The 15,113-nt window shown below is 46.7% G+C and overlaps 1 protein-coding gene across 1 annotated transcript in view; it reads right to left on the bottom strand.

Moving 5' to 3' along the window:
* EDEM1 (ER degradation enhancing alpha-mannosidase like protein 1) overlaps positions 1 to 12,370 on the bottom strand; it is a 30,040-nt gene extending 17,670 nt beyond the window's left edge. The window contains exons 1-2 of the mRNA XM_073351187.1: positions 11,760 to 12,370; positions 6,921 to 6,993 (exon numbers count right to left, since the gene is read on the bottom strand). Coding sequence (XP_073207288.1) covers positions 6,921 to 6,993; positions 11,760 to 12,196 — 510 coding nt within the window. The 5' untranslated portion in view covers positions 12,197 to 12,370. The remainder of the gene's footprint in view (positions 1 to 6,920; positions 6,994 to 11,759) is intronic.
* Between the last annotated feature and the right edge of the window lie 2,743 nt (positions 12,371 to 15,113).

The raw sequence follows: 15,113 nt of genomic DNA, 5'->3' as shown, positions 1-15,113 counted from the left end.
AGGCGGTTCTGGATGGCGTTGTGGCGCAGCTGCCAGGCTCTGGAGTGGGGCTTGCAGCTGCACAGGACGTGGGGCAGGGTCTCGTTGGAGTAGCCGCACTTCCTGCAACGCTTGTCTCGGTTCCCATGGCAGACGGCTCCGTTGAGCGGGCCGCAGTTGAGCCGGGCGCGGTGGATGAACCGCCAGTCAGTGAAGCGGGTGAAGCCGCCCCCAGCGAGGAAGTGGTTGCTGGCGTCCCACTTGCTGGTCAGTTCGAAGGCTTTTCCCTGGTCCGGCTTATGCTTCAGGGCTTCTATGTACAGCGAGTGGATGGCTGCTTTCAGGGTCCTCTCCAGCAGGCCCCTGGCGCTCGGGGTGACGATGGTGTTGTCCTCAGACCTGATCTGCGGCACCAGGACTCCCAGCTCTTGGTGCTCCTCGCACCACTCCCAGTGGCAGCCGATGCGCTTCCCCAGGCGACGCGTGGCATTGCGGGCGCGGCACCACAGTGAAGCGATGTTGCCCCCGTCTCGGCCAAATTCGCCATCCAGGGAACCGCTCAGGAAGCTGGCGGTGTCTTGGCTGGAGGGGGCTCTACCGATCCACTTTTGTGTTGCATCATGGAGGGCTTTTGCTGCGATGCTCCTTACCATGGTGTCGGGACACGTCAGCAGGCGGAAGGCGTGGGTGATCACCACGATGTCACACAGGTCACCCATGCGGGGAACATTGGCACCGCCATGCCTGTGGGTGATATAGACCAGCTCGTTGCTGGCTCTCTGGGGAAGGAATAACCACTTCTTCACCAGCTGCCTGATGATCTTGTCTGCCTTGTTGAGGGGTACCTTTGCCACGGCGGATCCCCTTAGGACGAACGAGATGCGGGGGATCAGGAAGGTGTTCAGGGCGTTTATCTTTTGCCACGGTGTTAGCAGTGAGGTGTCGATCTTGGCAGCATCCTGTAGGATCTCTTGGATGGTGTCCTCGGGTGTCTGTCGGACACGGAAACCCGTCAGTGTGCCGAGGTGTCGGTAGGCCTGCCCCTCCGCCAGGGGGATGACGGGCTCGCCCTGGATCTGGAATTCTGTCGCCTGCACTGAGATTTACTGCACCGTTTTGTTCATTTACGCTCATGTGTGTTGATACTCATATGCCTTCGTTTAGTTTTTAAGGATCCGTTATGCATTTCTTACAGTTTGCATAATACAATACAAGCAATGCTTGGCTTACTTTACCCAATGCTAGCAAGATCTGTGCTAACTACACCTGCAAGTAGATGTAGATATATTGCTGGTTTCAACAACATTAGTGACAGGAAGTTAGAGGAATTTTTTCTATGTAGAAGGAAACATAAAAACAGCCACATTTCCTGCAGAAGCTCAAGAGTCGACAAAACATATAAAATAAAGTTCTTTCAGCCACAACCATGTACACTGACACCAAGAGTTTTAAAACCAAATTCTCACACTGGTGTAACTCCATTAAGATCATGGAAGTTACTCCAGATGTATTCCAGGGTGAGAGGTGAATTCAGCCCTTCCATGAAGCCTCAAGTCCAGCTCAGAACTTGTTTTCTATGAAGATAAACAGAGCTTGTTTTCCTCCCTCCCCCACTTAACTTCCAGCTTCACACATGTAGCTCTAGAACCTGCTCCTTTAAAAAAGAAGAAAGGAGTGTCATAGGTTCTGTTAGGGAAGTACCCAATGCGTTATTTGGGGTGTTCTTGACCCAGTCAAAAGGTGCTGACAACCAAAGGCGTGTTTGACTAAGGACTCAGAAAATCTGTCTTACACGTATCACAGACTGCAGCAACTGCATTTTTAATATATTAATGCTGCCATTAGAGGCTACTGCGAACCACTAGCAGGATGAGGAAGGGGACATCCACATACTCCACTTCCTTAACACAGCTGCATTAGTGTTGTGACAGCGACATGGGATCTATTTTAGCAGCTGTGCCACCCTGTGGGGCCCTTGGAATAGATATTTTAGAAACAGAATATGGTTTGTGTTTAGTAATCGTATTGATTTATATTTGTTATGATATATTTTTGTTAATGGTGCAATAAATTATGTAATAAGAGAAATGGGAGCTGCCCCTTCAAGAATAGCACGTGGGCACGAGTGAGTTACAGTGGGGCTAGCCCAGGGGTGGGCAAACTTTTTGGACCGAGGGCCACATTGCGGTGCGAAAGTGTATGGAGAGCCAGGTAGGGAAGGCTGTGCCCCCCAAACAGCCAGGCCCCTGTCCCTTATCCGCCCCCACCCACTTCCCGCCCCCCTCAGAGCCCCCAACCCATCTAACCCCCCTGCTCCCTGACTGCCCCACCCCTTATCCACACCCCCACCCTCTGACAGGCCCCCTGGGACCCCCCATCCAACCCCCCTCCCCCCCGGTTCCCCAACTGCCCCCAGAACCTCTGCCCCATCCAACCACTCCCTGTCCCCTGACTGCTCCCCAGGACCCCCTACCCCGCCACCCCCTTACCATGCCACTCAGAGCGACAGGAGCTCACAGCCCCGCTGCCCAGACGCAGCCAGCTGCACCTGCGTGGCAGCATCACTGTGGGGGAGGGCCTGGGGACTAGCCTCTCCAGACAGGAGCTCAGAGGCCAGGCAGGATGGCCCCGCGGGCCGGATGTGGCCCGCGGGCTGTAGATTGCCCACCTCTGGACTAGCCAGTATTCAGAATGAGTACTGCTACTGCATGAGGAGGCTGGCTTGTAGCTGTGCATTGAGGAAGTCTCTGTCTTCAAGAACCGCCTAAAGGAAAAGGTTTGAATCTCAGAAGAAAGCCGAGTCTTGTGAATAAGGGTGTAACATGATATTTCAAGTTAAGCAGGCTTAGTAGTTGGTTGAAGACCTCAACGGGAAAACGGCCTACAGGTGCTATGGAAAAAGCCCATGGATATTCAGTAGGTGGCACTCTTCTACCAGTATTGAGCCAATGCTCTAGTGTGGCCCTGAACAGCAATATACTGCTGGAAATGAGAGGAAACTAAAAACACAAGTGGACCTGTGGCCATTAAATATGCCGTAAAGAAAGTTTAAACACTTTATGTTTAAAACCAAAATCAGAAATGTCAACATTCATTTTTTTGAAAGCCAGATTCAAGCTTTGGTAAGTGCACTTTAAGGTCCCCTCCACCATTTCAGTTAAAAAACATTTTTCACCTCATTTCCTGCTTTAAGTTCTCTAAACCATTGCTGTGTTCCATCAGACAGCTGCAGTTTTTCACCACAGAGATACGTATGCATTTTAGTGATGAGGAAGTGCTTTAGTTTTCAAAAATATATTGTGATCTTTCAGGAAAGAAAGTATATAGAAGAAAACCATGCAACTGTAGAATTCATTTGCAGAAGACATTGTCCACCCAATAGCTGTAGACAAATGGTAATTATCTGACTGCATTCCAAGGCATCCAGTTTAAAACAACCAACCTGATCTTGCAATGCAAAAAATGAGACTATGGAAAGGCTATTTAAAATTGTATCAAATCAGCAAAGTACTCTTCCTTCTGTACTCAGGACTTAGAATCATAGAATATCAGGGTTGGAAGGGACCCCAGAAGGTCATCTAGTCCAACCCCCTGCTCAAAGCAGGACCAATTCCCAGTTAAATCATCCCAGCCAGGGCTTTGTCAAGCCTGACCTTAAAAACCTCTAAGGAAGGAGATTCTACCACCTCCCTAGGTAACGCATTCCAGTGTTTCACCACCCTCTTAGTGAAAAAGTTTTTCCTAATATCCAATCTAAACCTCCCCCACTGCAACTTGAGACCATTACTCCTCGTTCTGTCATCTGCTACCATTGAGAACAGTCTAGAGTCATCCTCTTTGGAACCCCCTTTCAGGTAGTTGAAAGCAGCTATCAAATCCCCCCTCATTCTTCTCTTCTGCAGGCTAAACAATCCCAGCTCCCTCAGCCTCTCCTCATAACTCATGTGTTCCAGTCCCCTAATCATTTTTGTTGCCCTTCGCTGGACTCTCTCCAATTTATCCACATCCTTCTTGAAGTGTGGGGCCCAAAACTGGACACAGTACTCCAGATGAGGCCTCACCAATGTCGAATAGAGGGGAACGATCACGTCCCTCGATCTGCTCGCTATGCCCCTACTTATACATCCCAAAATGCCATTGGCCTTCTTGGCAACAAGGGCACACTGCTGACTCATATCCAGCTTCTCGTCCACTGTCACCCCTAGGTCCTTTTCTGCAGAACTGCTGCCTAGCCATTCGGTCCCTAGTCTGTAGCTGTGCATTGGGTTCTTCCGTCCTAAGTGCAGGACCCTGCACTTATCCTTATTGAACCTCATCAGATTCCTTTTGGCCCAATCTTCCAATTGGTCTAGGTCCTTCTGTATCCTATCCCTCCCCTCCAGCGTATCTACCACTCCTCCCAGTTTAGTATCATCCGCAAATTTGCTGAGAGTGCAATCCACACCATCCTCCAGATCATTTATGAAGATATTGAATAAAACCAGCCCCAGGACCGACCCTTGGGGCACTCCACTTGATACCGGCTGCCAACTAGACATGGAGCCATTGATCACTACCCGTTGAGCCCGACAATTTAGCCAGCTTTCTACCCACCTTATAGTGCATTCATCCAGCCCATACTTCCTTAACTTGCTGACAAGAATACTATGGGAGACCGTGTCAAAAGCTTTGCTAAAGTCAAGAAACAATACATCCACTGCTTTCCCTTCATCCACAGAACCAGTAATCTCATCATAAAAGGCGATTAGATTAGTCAGGCATGACCTTCCCTTGGTGAATCCATGCTGGCTGTTCCTGATCATTTTCCTCTCATGCAAGTGCTTCAGGATTGATTCTTTGAGGACCTGCTCCATGATTTTTCCAGGGACTGAGGTGAGGCTGACTGGCCTGTAGTTCCCAGGATCTTCCTTCTTCCCTTTTTTAAAGATTGGCACTACATTAGCCTTTTTCCAGTCATCCGGGACTTCCTCGGTTCGCCACGAGTTTTCAAAGATAATGGCCAGTGGCTCTGCAATCACAGCCGCCAATTCCTTCAGCACTCTCGGATGCAACTCGTCCGGCCCCATGGACTTGTGCACGTCCAGCTTTTCTAAATAGTCCCTAACCGCCTCTATCTCCACAGAGGGCTGGCCATCTCTTCCGCATTTTGTGATGCCCAGCGCAGCAGTCTGGGAGCTGACCTTGTTAGTGAAAACAGAGGCAAAAAAAGCATTGAGTACATTAGCTTTTTCCACATCCTCTGTCACTAGGTTGCCTCCCTCATTCAGTAAGGGGCCCACACATTCCTTGGCTTTCTTCTTGTTGCCAACATACCTGAAGAAACCCTTCTTGTTACTCTTGACATCTCTCGCTAGCTGCAGCTCCAGGTGCGATTTGGCCCTCCTGATAACATTCCTACATGCCCGAGCAATATTTTTATACTCTTCCCTGGTCATATGTCCAACCTTCCACTTCTTGTAAGCTTCTTTTTTATGTTTAAGATCTGCTAGGATTTCACCATTAAGCCAAGCTGGTCGCCTGCCATATTTACTATTCTTTCGACTCATCGGGATGGTTTGTCCCTGTAACCTCAACAGGGATTCCTTGAAATACAGCCAGCTCTCCTGGACTCCTTTCCCCTTCAAGTTAGTCCCCCAGGGGATCCTGGCCATCCGTTCCCTGAGGGAGTCGAAGTCTGCTTTCCTGAAGTCCAGGGTCCGTATCCTGCTGCTTACCTTTCTTCCCTGCGTCAGGATCCTGAACTCAACCAACTCATGGTCACTGCCTCCCAGATTCCCATCCACTTTTGCTTCCCCCACTAATTCTACCCGGACTTCATAAAGTTTGAAAACTCTTCATAGAAGTAAATATAAAATTTTGGTTAAGAGAAAAAGCCTACCACGGAGAAGTGTAGCCTGTTGTCCAAGAAGGTACACAGAACACAATCACATATTATATTTAAACAAAGGAAGGGTGGGAAGAGGGGGGAAAAGGTATGTGCAAGTGGTCAACATGTAACAATGTTTCTTACATTCAAGCAGATATAGAATGAGGCCATGTCTACATTGTGGGTCATACTGTGGCAGAGCAACAGCACCGTAGCACCATAGCATAGAGGCTTTCTACAGCAATGGAAGGGGTTTTTCTGTTTCCGAGAGGTCAACTAGGTCAACGGAAGAATTCTGGATTTTTCACACCCCTGCACAGCATAGCTATGTTGACCTAACTTTTAAGGGTAGAGTAGGCCTGATATAGGAGTCAATGGAAGAGGAGACATACAAAAAGTGATCCAAACTTATTGGATCAAGGCCCTGGAGCTTGGGATAGTGAAGGAACCAAGCCAGGAAGAGAACCATGTATTCCAAGAGTGTCTTGAGTCTCTCTCCCCTCAAGCCTCCTCCCCAACTGATTTTACTCTTTTTCAGGCAGTCCCTCTGACCCCAGTTAAGACACTGCCATCAGGTTTTAATTAGCAAAGAGACTCATCATTGACAACACTACCCAGATGCATTAAAACAAATTTAACTCAATTTGCAAAATTCAGTTTGTTCTTTTCAATTTCCTATGTTGCCCTTTTCTCTCCTGGTGATTTCTATCTATTTAGGTTGATTCAAAAAACTGCAATTTTAAAAATTATAGAGCTTTGTCCATTTAACATATGTACAGTGTCTGCACAGCTTGAGAATGCTTTACAGCACTATTGCAATCTAAAATTACCTCTAACACAATCAACAACTGCGGCCTGGACAAGAGCTTAAAGATTCCGTTAATCTCCTTTAGACTTTTCCATAATGAGTGTGCTAGCCTCTCCACCCTGCCACTTGCCTCCCTCCCTCCCTCCAAAAAGCAACTCCAGTCACCATCCATGTCCTCTTGGAAAATACTTAAGCCACTGCAATTTGTGGATTCTTACCTTCTGCTAATAATTTGAAGATATTTACTTTTATATTTTGACAACTCACCGCTAGGGTATCCAGTGCATCTATCAGAGTTAGAGAGTAGTTTCCCAAGACATCATTGATATTCAGATTTGAACTGAAACAAATACAGTTAAATGTTACTTGATAGAATTATCTAGTTACAATCACCATACTAGAAGATAAATCTTAAAAACATTTAACCAGGCACCACCCTCTGTTAATAAAGTCTGAGAATAAGCTGCCAATCTAAGTACTATCATATGTATTTGGGTATTTAATTATTTCCACGCATATAAAACATTACCTTGGGGGCGTGTAAGGGTCTGATGCTGCTAAGGAGTTTGCTTTGGATTCCCATGGGGGTAAAACTGAGCCCTATGACCCTGTCTTGACTGGCAAAAAAGTACTTTTCAACAGGTTACAAAGGCCTCTTACTCCTCTTCAGGACTCAAGCCGATACATTTGAAGGTGCTTCTGATGCATTATTGTAGCCTAGGCTCTCTCCAGGCTACAATACAGTGAATTTACTCAACTTTTTTCTTTTTTTGTGCCAAGGGCCTAGAGAAAGTCATGATGGAGTTCAAACTGTTTTTTCAAGTCTAGCATGTCACTTCCATCTTCTCTATTGACTTCAAGTGTAAATGTCTTTTTTTTTTTTTAAATAGTGTATTCATTGTGCAGCCTTTTCACAGTGAACTATTTGTTCTATTAAAATAAACATGGGCGACAGGATTAGTTTGTTGCTGCCATCCATTTCACTTAACTTAGATAATTTTTTCACTTCAAGAGAAAACAGACAAGGTTTTCATCTCGAGGCCAAAAGACCAAAAATATCAAGACACTTGATCATGGCCTTGGATAGGCCAAAAGACTACTTACACTTGATCTGAGCTCCTTACACCTATAAAAAGTAGCTTGCTTGTGACAGCCAGGTAGAGGGGCAGTTGAGAATAGTTCATATTTATTTTAATAAAACAAACTTCATCAACTGTTTTCTTAAGTTATATATAAAAAATTATATATATATATATATATATATATATATATATATATATATATAATAATTTTAAAAAGATACTGTCTGTGCAGAAAGTATGTCAGACGTGAGCAGAACCATAAATAATATACAGGTCAGATGGACATATTTGTTATATCTTTATCAAATCTGGAATTGTTATTTTAAATAAAAAAAGTGGGGGCTGGAGTGGGGAAGTATTGCATTCGAGACCAAATGTTCAGCTTATGTAATGAAGAAGAATTAAATGCAGGCCTGTTATACTAGTAAAACCTCTACCACGTAAACAGGTAACACACATACACTTACCCAAACAACTTCATTTCAACTGTGTATCTGTTGCAACTATATAATATAATAGCTATATATATATATATCAACAGATGTCATGAATAGAGGGGGAAGGGTAGCAACATTTATGTATGCTTGGCAGCTGTACTGGATTGCCTTACCTGTAAAGAGTTAAGCAGTTCAACAGTTATATAGCATAGTTATTATAGCTATTTCTAAAGAAAAATATGTCCGATTGAACACCGCTCTGTCTAGAATAAGAGAATGTTAATTTGTTCTCATTTCTCAAAGCTAGAACTCAATGACAATTCTAAGCAATGGCCTAGGTTTATGTTTTTAAGGTATTCGCTGAAGTGGCTCTTTGGGATTATCCATTGATGACCTGTGACTGCCATTCTTCAAGACAAAAGCTAAGAGCTTTTATATAGTTTTATATAAGGTTGATTTGGTTATCATATGTAGAGCAAGGATGTTGCATATTTTGCTCTGCAATTTACTTGACAGGCTGACCTTTTTTTGACTTCTTTTTGTTTTTTAAGTTGGCCAAATGTCTCTGGGCAGTGGATGCCAGTAAGTTATACATATAGTTGTAAATCTATACTTGCTAATAAAAATATCCTGCACCAAAAAAACCCCTACTTTCAGCTTCAAAAATGTACAGAGATGAACTTTCATGTACCCAAGTGCTTCCTGTGGCTTTACCTTCATGTTTGTTTCAACACTCAATGCTACTAAAATGCAGTATCAAAAAGGAGACTACCGATGTCTGTAGAGGAGAAGAGCATTTTAAAAAAAAAATCCTTTCTGGTAGTACACTTGCCTCACTTCAGGTCTAATAGGTCAAATTCCGCACTCATTCTCAATTCAAATCCCCCTCTCCCCCCACATAGAAAAATCCAAACAAAAACAGACTTTGCCATTTACAGCATGAAAGTTAGAAAATTTAATTGAAAAAGAAGTCTCACTTTTTTAAGGCTGCTTTTAAGGGAACTGAAACAATAACATCTAATGTTAACTCAGCAACATAAGCATTTGCAGTATTACCAGCTAGTGCTGCTAAAGTGTACATTCTGCTTGCAAAAACTAATAATGTCCTTACAAGCACACATCTGAGAGTGGAAACAATGCTGAAAGCCAAGCCATTTCTCTACATATATCACAAGATACCTGGACCATGATATAATTCTATTTGGATTCACAATAGTTGAGGATTTTTTTTTTTTTTTAATCAAGACCACATATACAAGTTCATTCAACTACATTAAAAGAAGGAAATTATTGTCCAAGTCACTAGCCTTAAAAACAGGTGAACCAAACCTCACTATTACATAAGAAGGACCATGCTGGGTCGGACCAAAGGTCCATCTTGCCCAGTCTTCCAACAATGGCCAATGCTAGGTGCCCCAGATGAAATGAACAGAACATAAACAACGAGGAGTCCTTGTGGCACCTTAGAGACTAACAAATTAATCCTGGCATAAGCTTTCGTGGGCTAAAACCCACTTCATAAGATGCATGGAGTGAAAAATACAGTAAGCACTATATAGATATCACAGCCCATAAAAATATTGGAGTTGCCTTACCAAGTGGGGGGTCAGTGCTCATGAGGCCAATTCAATTAAAGTGGAAGTAGCCTATTCTCAATAGTTGACAAGGATGAATATCAAGAGAGGGGAAATTACTTTTTGCAGTGGATGGATGGGTCACTACAAAAAGTAATTTCCCCTCTCCTGATATTCACCCTTCTTGTCAACTATTGAGAATAGGCCACTTCCACCTTAATTGAATTGGCTTCGTTAGCCATGACCCCCTCCCCCCCCAACTTGGTAAGGCAACTCCCATCTTTTCATGGGCTGTGATATATATTAGTGCTTACTGTATTTTTCACTTCATGCATCTGATGAAGTGGGCTTTAGCCCACGAAAGCTTATGCCCAAATTAATTTGTTAGTCTCTAAGGTGCCACAAGGACTCGTTGTTTTTGCTGATACAGATTAACAAGGCTACCACTCTGAAACCTGAACAGAGCATGTAATCAAGTGATCCGCTCACTTCCATACACACAAAAGTAATGTACACCGAGGTAAAGGACTTGGGTCAGAAATTACCTAGAAGTATTTTTCTATATTACTGAATTATTGCTCTTTAACATTCTAACATGGTATTCGGTGGAGAAGGGAAATACAAAGCTGAAAAGATGCCATTTATCATAACTTGACTGGACACAAGATTTTTAAAAGTTATAGTTTGCTCTTTGCAGTTATAGCAATGCTTGCTGTGTTTTCTTAGAGAAAGCTGAACATATGTGACTCAAGAGGCATAATCCTAGAATTTAAAAGCATTATTAGGGGATTTAGCTGTCCTATGCCCATGATAGTCAATGCAAGTCACACACAGTTCCCTATAAAAGTTTAGGAGCTGGGTACTTCACTTCTCTGCACTGCCAACTTTAATTTCTACAATCAATTCTCTGATTACAACTATTCTTTAAAACAGATGGGATAGAATTAATGCTCACCTCCTGAACAACCTGCAGATAGGTGTAAAGGGGAGGGTGGCCTTGGACTTCGACTGGTTTAACACTAAACACTTCCTGGAGTTACTGGGGCGTCTAGTTAAACTACATAGGCTGGCAGGCTGCTACTGTACACGTCTTCATCTACAGATATACACTAGGAGAGACAGAGATACCACAACAGGAACATACATATTAGAGCAACAATAAGAATATGAAGAAATGCACAGAGAAACAGAGGATGCTCTTCAGTAGTTACTGATAGGTGCAACTAGAGCAAGGAGCCATAGTAGAGAAGTTAGCTTGTTGCACTGCTCTGCACTCTGGAGCTACCGCCATGCTGCACCCCAGAGATGGCTGCATGTCCATGAGCAATGAAGCAATGCTTGGGTACAGTTTGTAAAGGGACTGCAATTCTTCAACACAAAAGACACCACGTAAAGATGACAGTATCCTTAGGCTCTGCATGTTTCGGGCAGAGGGTGTGCATGACCCAGCTGGGCCCTAGGCAGCCACACCCACCAAGGGCCAGGGAAATGAACCAGGTATCCATGGCCAGGTCTCTCCAAGCAGCTCCCTCTCCCTCACCTCTAGACAGGCTCTGCTGCTCCCCAAAGCCCCACCTGCCACCATCTTGACAGTCCCCTGCTCCTCACCAAGCCCCTATCCTGCCAGTAACGCACAGCAAACCCCCTCCCATCCAAACCACCTCCCTGCCAGCCCCCCTACTCCCCCAACCCCCATCTTAAAGCCCCCACCTTGTCACCAAATCCCCATCCTGCCAGTCCCCCTCTTCCCTCCCTCACCCCATCTTAAAGCCCCCACGCCTCCTCACCAACCCCCCCATCCTGCCAGCCCCCTCCCACCCTCGCCCTCTCTTCCCTCCCCTAACCACCCACCTCCACACCAAGCCCCCAGCCTGCCAGCAACCCGCACCAACGCCCCCAGCCAAACCACCCCCCTGCCAGCCCCCCTGCTCCCCCAACCACATCTTTCCTCTCCCCCAGCCCCCCACCTCGTCACCGAACCCCCCCCCCGCCCCGCCCCGCCCCGCCACTCACGGGTCGGCGCGGTCGGGGCCCCGGCCGCGGCAGTGCACGGGGTTCAGCTCGTCCTGCGGGAACGCGTGCCGCATGTAGTTGTCGTAGCCGAAGGCGAACATGCCGCGCGCCGCGTCGCGGAGCTGGGCCCGCAGCTGCGGGGGGAAGGCGCCGCTGTAGCGCTTCTCGTACTCATCGCCCCCGGCCGGGCCGCCGCCGCCGCCGCCTCCCCGGAGCAGGCAGCCCCAGTGGGCGCGCCCGCAGCGCCCCGCGGCCCGCGCCTCCCCGCCGGCGGCCCGCGCGAGCCAGGGCGGGTCCGGGGCCCCGCGCGGCGGGAGGGCGAAGGGGAAGCGGTGGTGGAAGCCCAGGCCGGGCCCCAGCGCGGACACCAGCCACAGCAGCCCGTGGAGCCCCAGCCTCAGCAGCAGCAGGCCCAGCACCAGCGACCGCCATTGCATGGTCGCGCGCTGCCCACGCTCATCGTTTAAAGGGACCCCGCCGCCGCCAGCCCGCCAGCCAAAGGCGAACCCCGACTCTCCCCTGCAGCACAACAACCAGCCGGCGGGCCCTTTAAGGGAACGGACATATTGTGACCCGGGGGTCAATCCGGCCGCCCCGTGCCGGCTCCTGGTTGGTCAGCGTCGCCCTCTACGTCCCCTGCCTGTGGCAGCCCTCTCCGCTCATAGGCTGCCGCGGGATGTCAATCAAATGGAGGGGCCTTCCCCCCTTTCCCCCCACTCTGAGGATGTGGCCGCGCGCACAGCGCCGCGGGGCGGGGCCGAGGCCGGCGAGCTGTCGTGGCAAGCTGTGACGGCGGCGCGCCCGCTCCAGTTCGCTCCCTATCTCGGCCCGCTCCGGGCTGCCGCCCGCGGCTCGGGGCGGGGGTAGACGTGGGGAGCTGGAGTCTTGGCCTCCGCAGCGTCCGGTCCGGTTGTGAAGGGCCCACACCGGAGCGTCCGCCGCGGCAAGTGGCCCCGCGCGCTGGGGCCGGCTCCGCTCCCCGGCTGGCTGGCGGTGGGCTCGAACCTGCGCGGCTGGGCCCCTTGCAGCCTCTGCTCGCAGGGCTGGGGGCTGTAGCCGGGTGAAAAGCGCGTCGAGTCCGCAGGTGCGGTTCAGCCAGGGTGCTGCACGTTGCTATCCTGCGACCGGCTCCTGCTCGGCTCCTTGACTCCCAGAAAGGAGCGCTTCGCCGGGTTTGTTTGTTTTTTTTTTAAGGAAGCCGCTAACCTCCCCCCGTATCAAGTGGCTAAAGCAGGATGGATGATGCTCCCACTGTAGGGGGGGGGGGGGATGCTGACCCTGGGGGCTGGGAAAGCCTTGCGGGGTAGGAGTTGCAGAGCGAGCTTGCCTCACACTCACCCTGCAGCCTCAAATCCCTGCTCTGGGCATTACCGCCTGACCCCACTGCCTGGGGTGGCAGTCCCACTCACTCGAATTTGGCCTGATCACCCAATTTGAATGATCAGCGCTGCAACCCCATGCACCAGGTCCCTATGCCTTCAATTAAGGAGTTGAGCTTAGCCAGCCCCCTAGGACAGGAGGTTCTTCAATGTGGACAGGGGATTGTGTAGGTCAAAGTGGGACAGTCATGTAAAACCAAGGGCTTTTGGGAGGTCTGTAGGCCACGTCAAAAGTCAGGCCGGAAGTCCAAAAATATAGATCATATAAGTTAGAGATGTGGAAGATCTGTTAGTTTATAGAGTCCAACATTTCTCTACAAATGCAGGATGTATTCTTCCACAGAGACAGCACTGTCAAATATTTAGACTATACTGCACTTGTCCTTGGACAAAAGGCTCACCAGAGAAGCAAAACAAAACCATAAAATATAATACACACAGCCTGTTTTTAAATCTGGGTATGGAAAATACTCCTGATTCTAATTATATAACTTGTATTTAAATCTGCTAACCATTTACTAATTTTTAAAATAACTACTTTTTGTAGGAACAATAAAAACATGACCTCATCAAGAGTTAACTAACAAATGTTGCTCCCTGAAGTGTGTTTGACATTGTCAGGTTTTTGGGATGGAATATCTTGAAATTAGACAAAAATTAGTCATATAAAACATGGCAAATGTGGGGAGAAATGAGTGTTGATCAAAAAAAAAAAGGGGGGGGAGGGGACACCAGCAAGGAAAACATTGCTTAGAAGGCTCCAAAAATATTGAAATATATATATAAACTATGAAAAAATAACTTGATTATCTTCAAAATACCATTAAGTATGGTTCTGTCTGAAACTAATAAGGTCAGGAATTTCAGATTTAAGCCTAAAATTCCAGCCCTCACCAAATTGGATATGCCTAGGTTTCAAAACAATGGGTGCATAGGCATACAACTTATGTTGAAATATACTACATAGGCACAAAAGAAAAGGGTAAAGTTCTGAATTTTCTGCCGTTTGGGTGTCTAATTTCAGGGTTTATATTTAAGTTGGAGCCACAAACTCAGTTCCTTTAATTAAAGCATAGATTACTATGTGGCTCATTAATAGTGGCAGAATAGAACAGGAATGCACTTTTTTTTTTTATTAGAGATAGCATCACTGTCATTTGAACATCACTCTAGTTAGCTAGTGCTGAATGTGGCGGTCCATTTACTGAGTGTCTCTCTTGGTGCACATCAAATTTGCATTAAAAATTACACAAGGTTCCAGTTCATTTCTGGGTGAAATCAAAGGGGATGGGGATTTTGATCAACAGAACTCTATTGGCTTTTCAGTCCTGGATAAATTAAGGACTGTTTCACTTCCTCCAGCTCCAGCCCCGCTTCCCTCCCTTCCCCCTGCCTTACCTCAGCTGCTGAGGTCGGTTGGAATGCGTCAACTGACAGTTCACGGTCTCCTGACCATCTAGTCCTATCTACACACATGGATCCTATTGCAAATTTATATATTTTGAGAGTAGAAGTAGGGTGTTCCATTCTGGATTTCATTCTGTCTTTTGGTATGACAGAGAAGCATACTTACTTCCAGAGCAAACTATTTACACAGGTATCACTGAGGAGGTGCTAGGCTTTTTGGATTTGCTTTAGTTAATATAGAGGAGCTGTTGTATTGTCTCATTTTTAATTTTTATGTTGTAAAGATCTCTAGAGCCTTGTGATAGGCACATCTAATGACAATAAAATCCTGTTCAAGTTACGTCAATAATAAAAGGGTAATATAATATATTCTATTTTATATTAAGTTGCTTTGGTTGGTTGGTTGGTTATTTGTGGGGGAGGGAATTTAAACTGCAGTACAGTTTTAAATAAGCTCATCTTTCATCAGCACTTAGTATAAATGTTCAGTTTCCTTATAGTCTGGACTTCCTAATGGGTTGTTGTTTTAACTGCTACATATATAAATAAAAGGATGTGATCTGACCTG

The sequence above is a fragment of the Lepidochelys kempii genome, chromosome 7 (genome assembly GCF_965140265.1).
Source record: "Lepidochelys kempii isolate rLepKem1 chromosome 7, rLepKem1.hap2, whole genome shotgun sequence".
Taxonomy (NCBI): domain Eukaryota; kingdom Metazoa; phylum Chordata; order Testudines; family Cheloniidae; genus Lepidochelys; species Lepidochelys kempii.
This window is presented reverse-complemented; position numbering and strand designations above follow the sequence as displayed.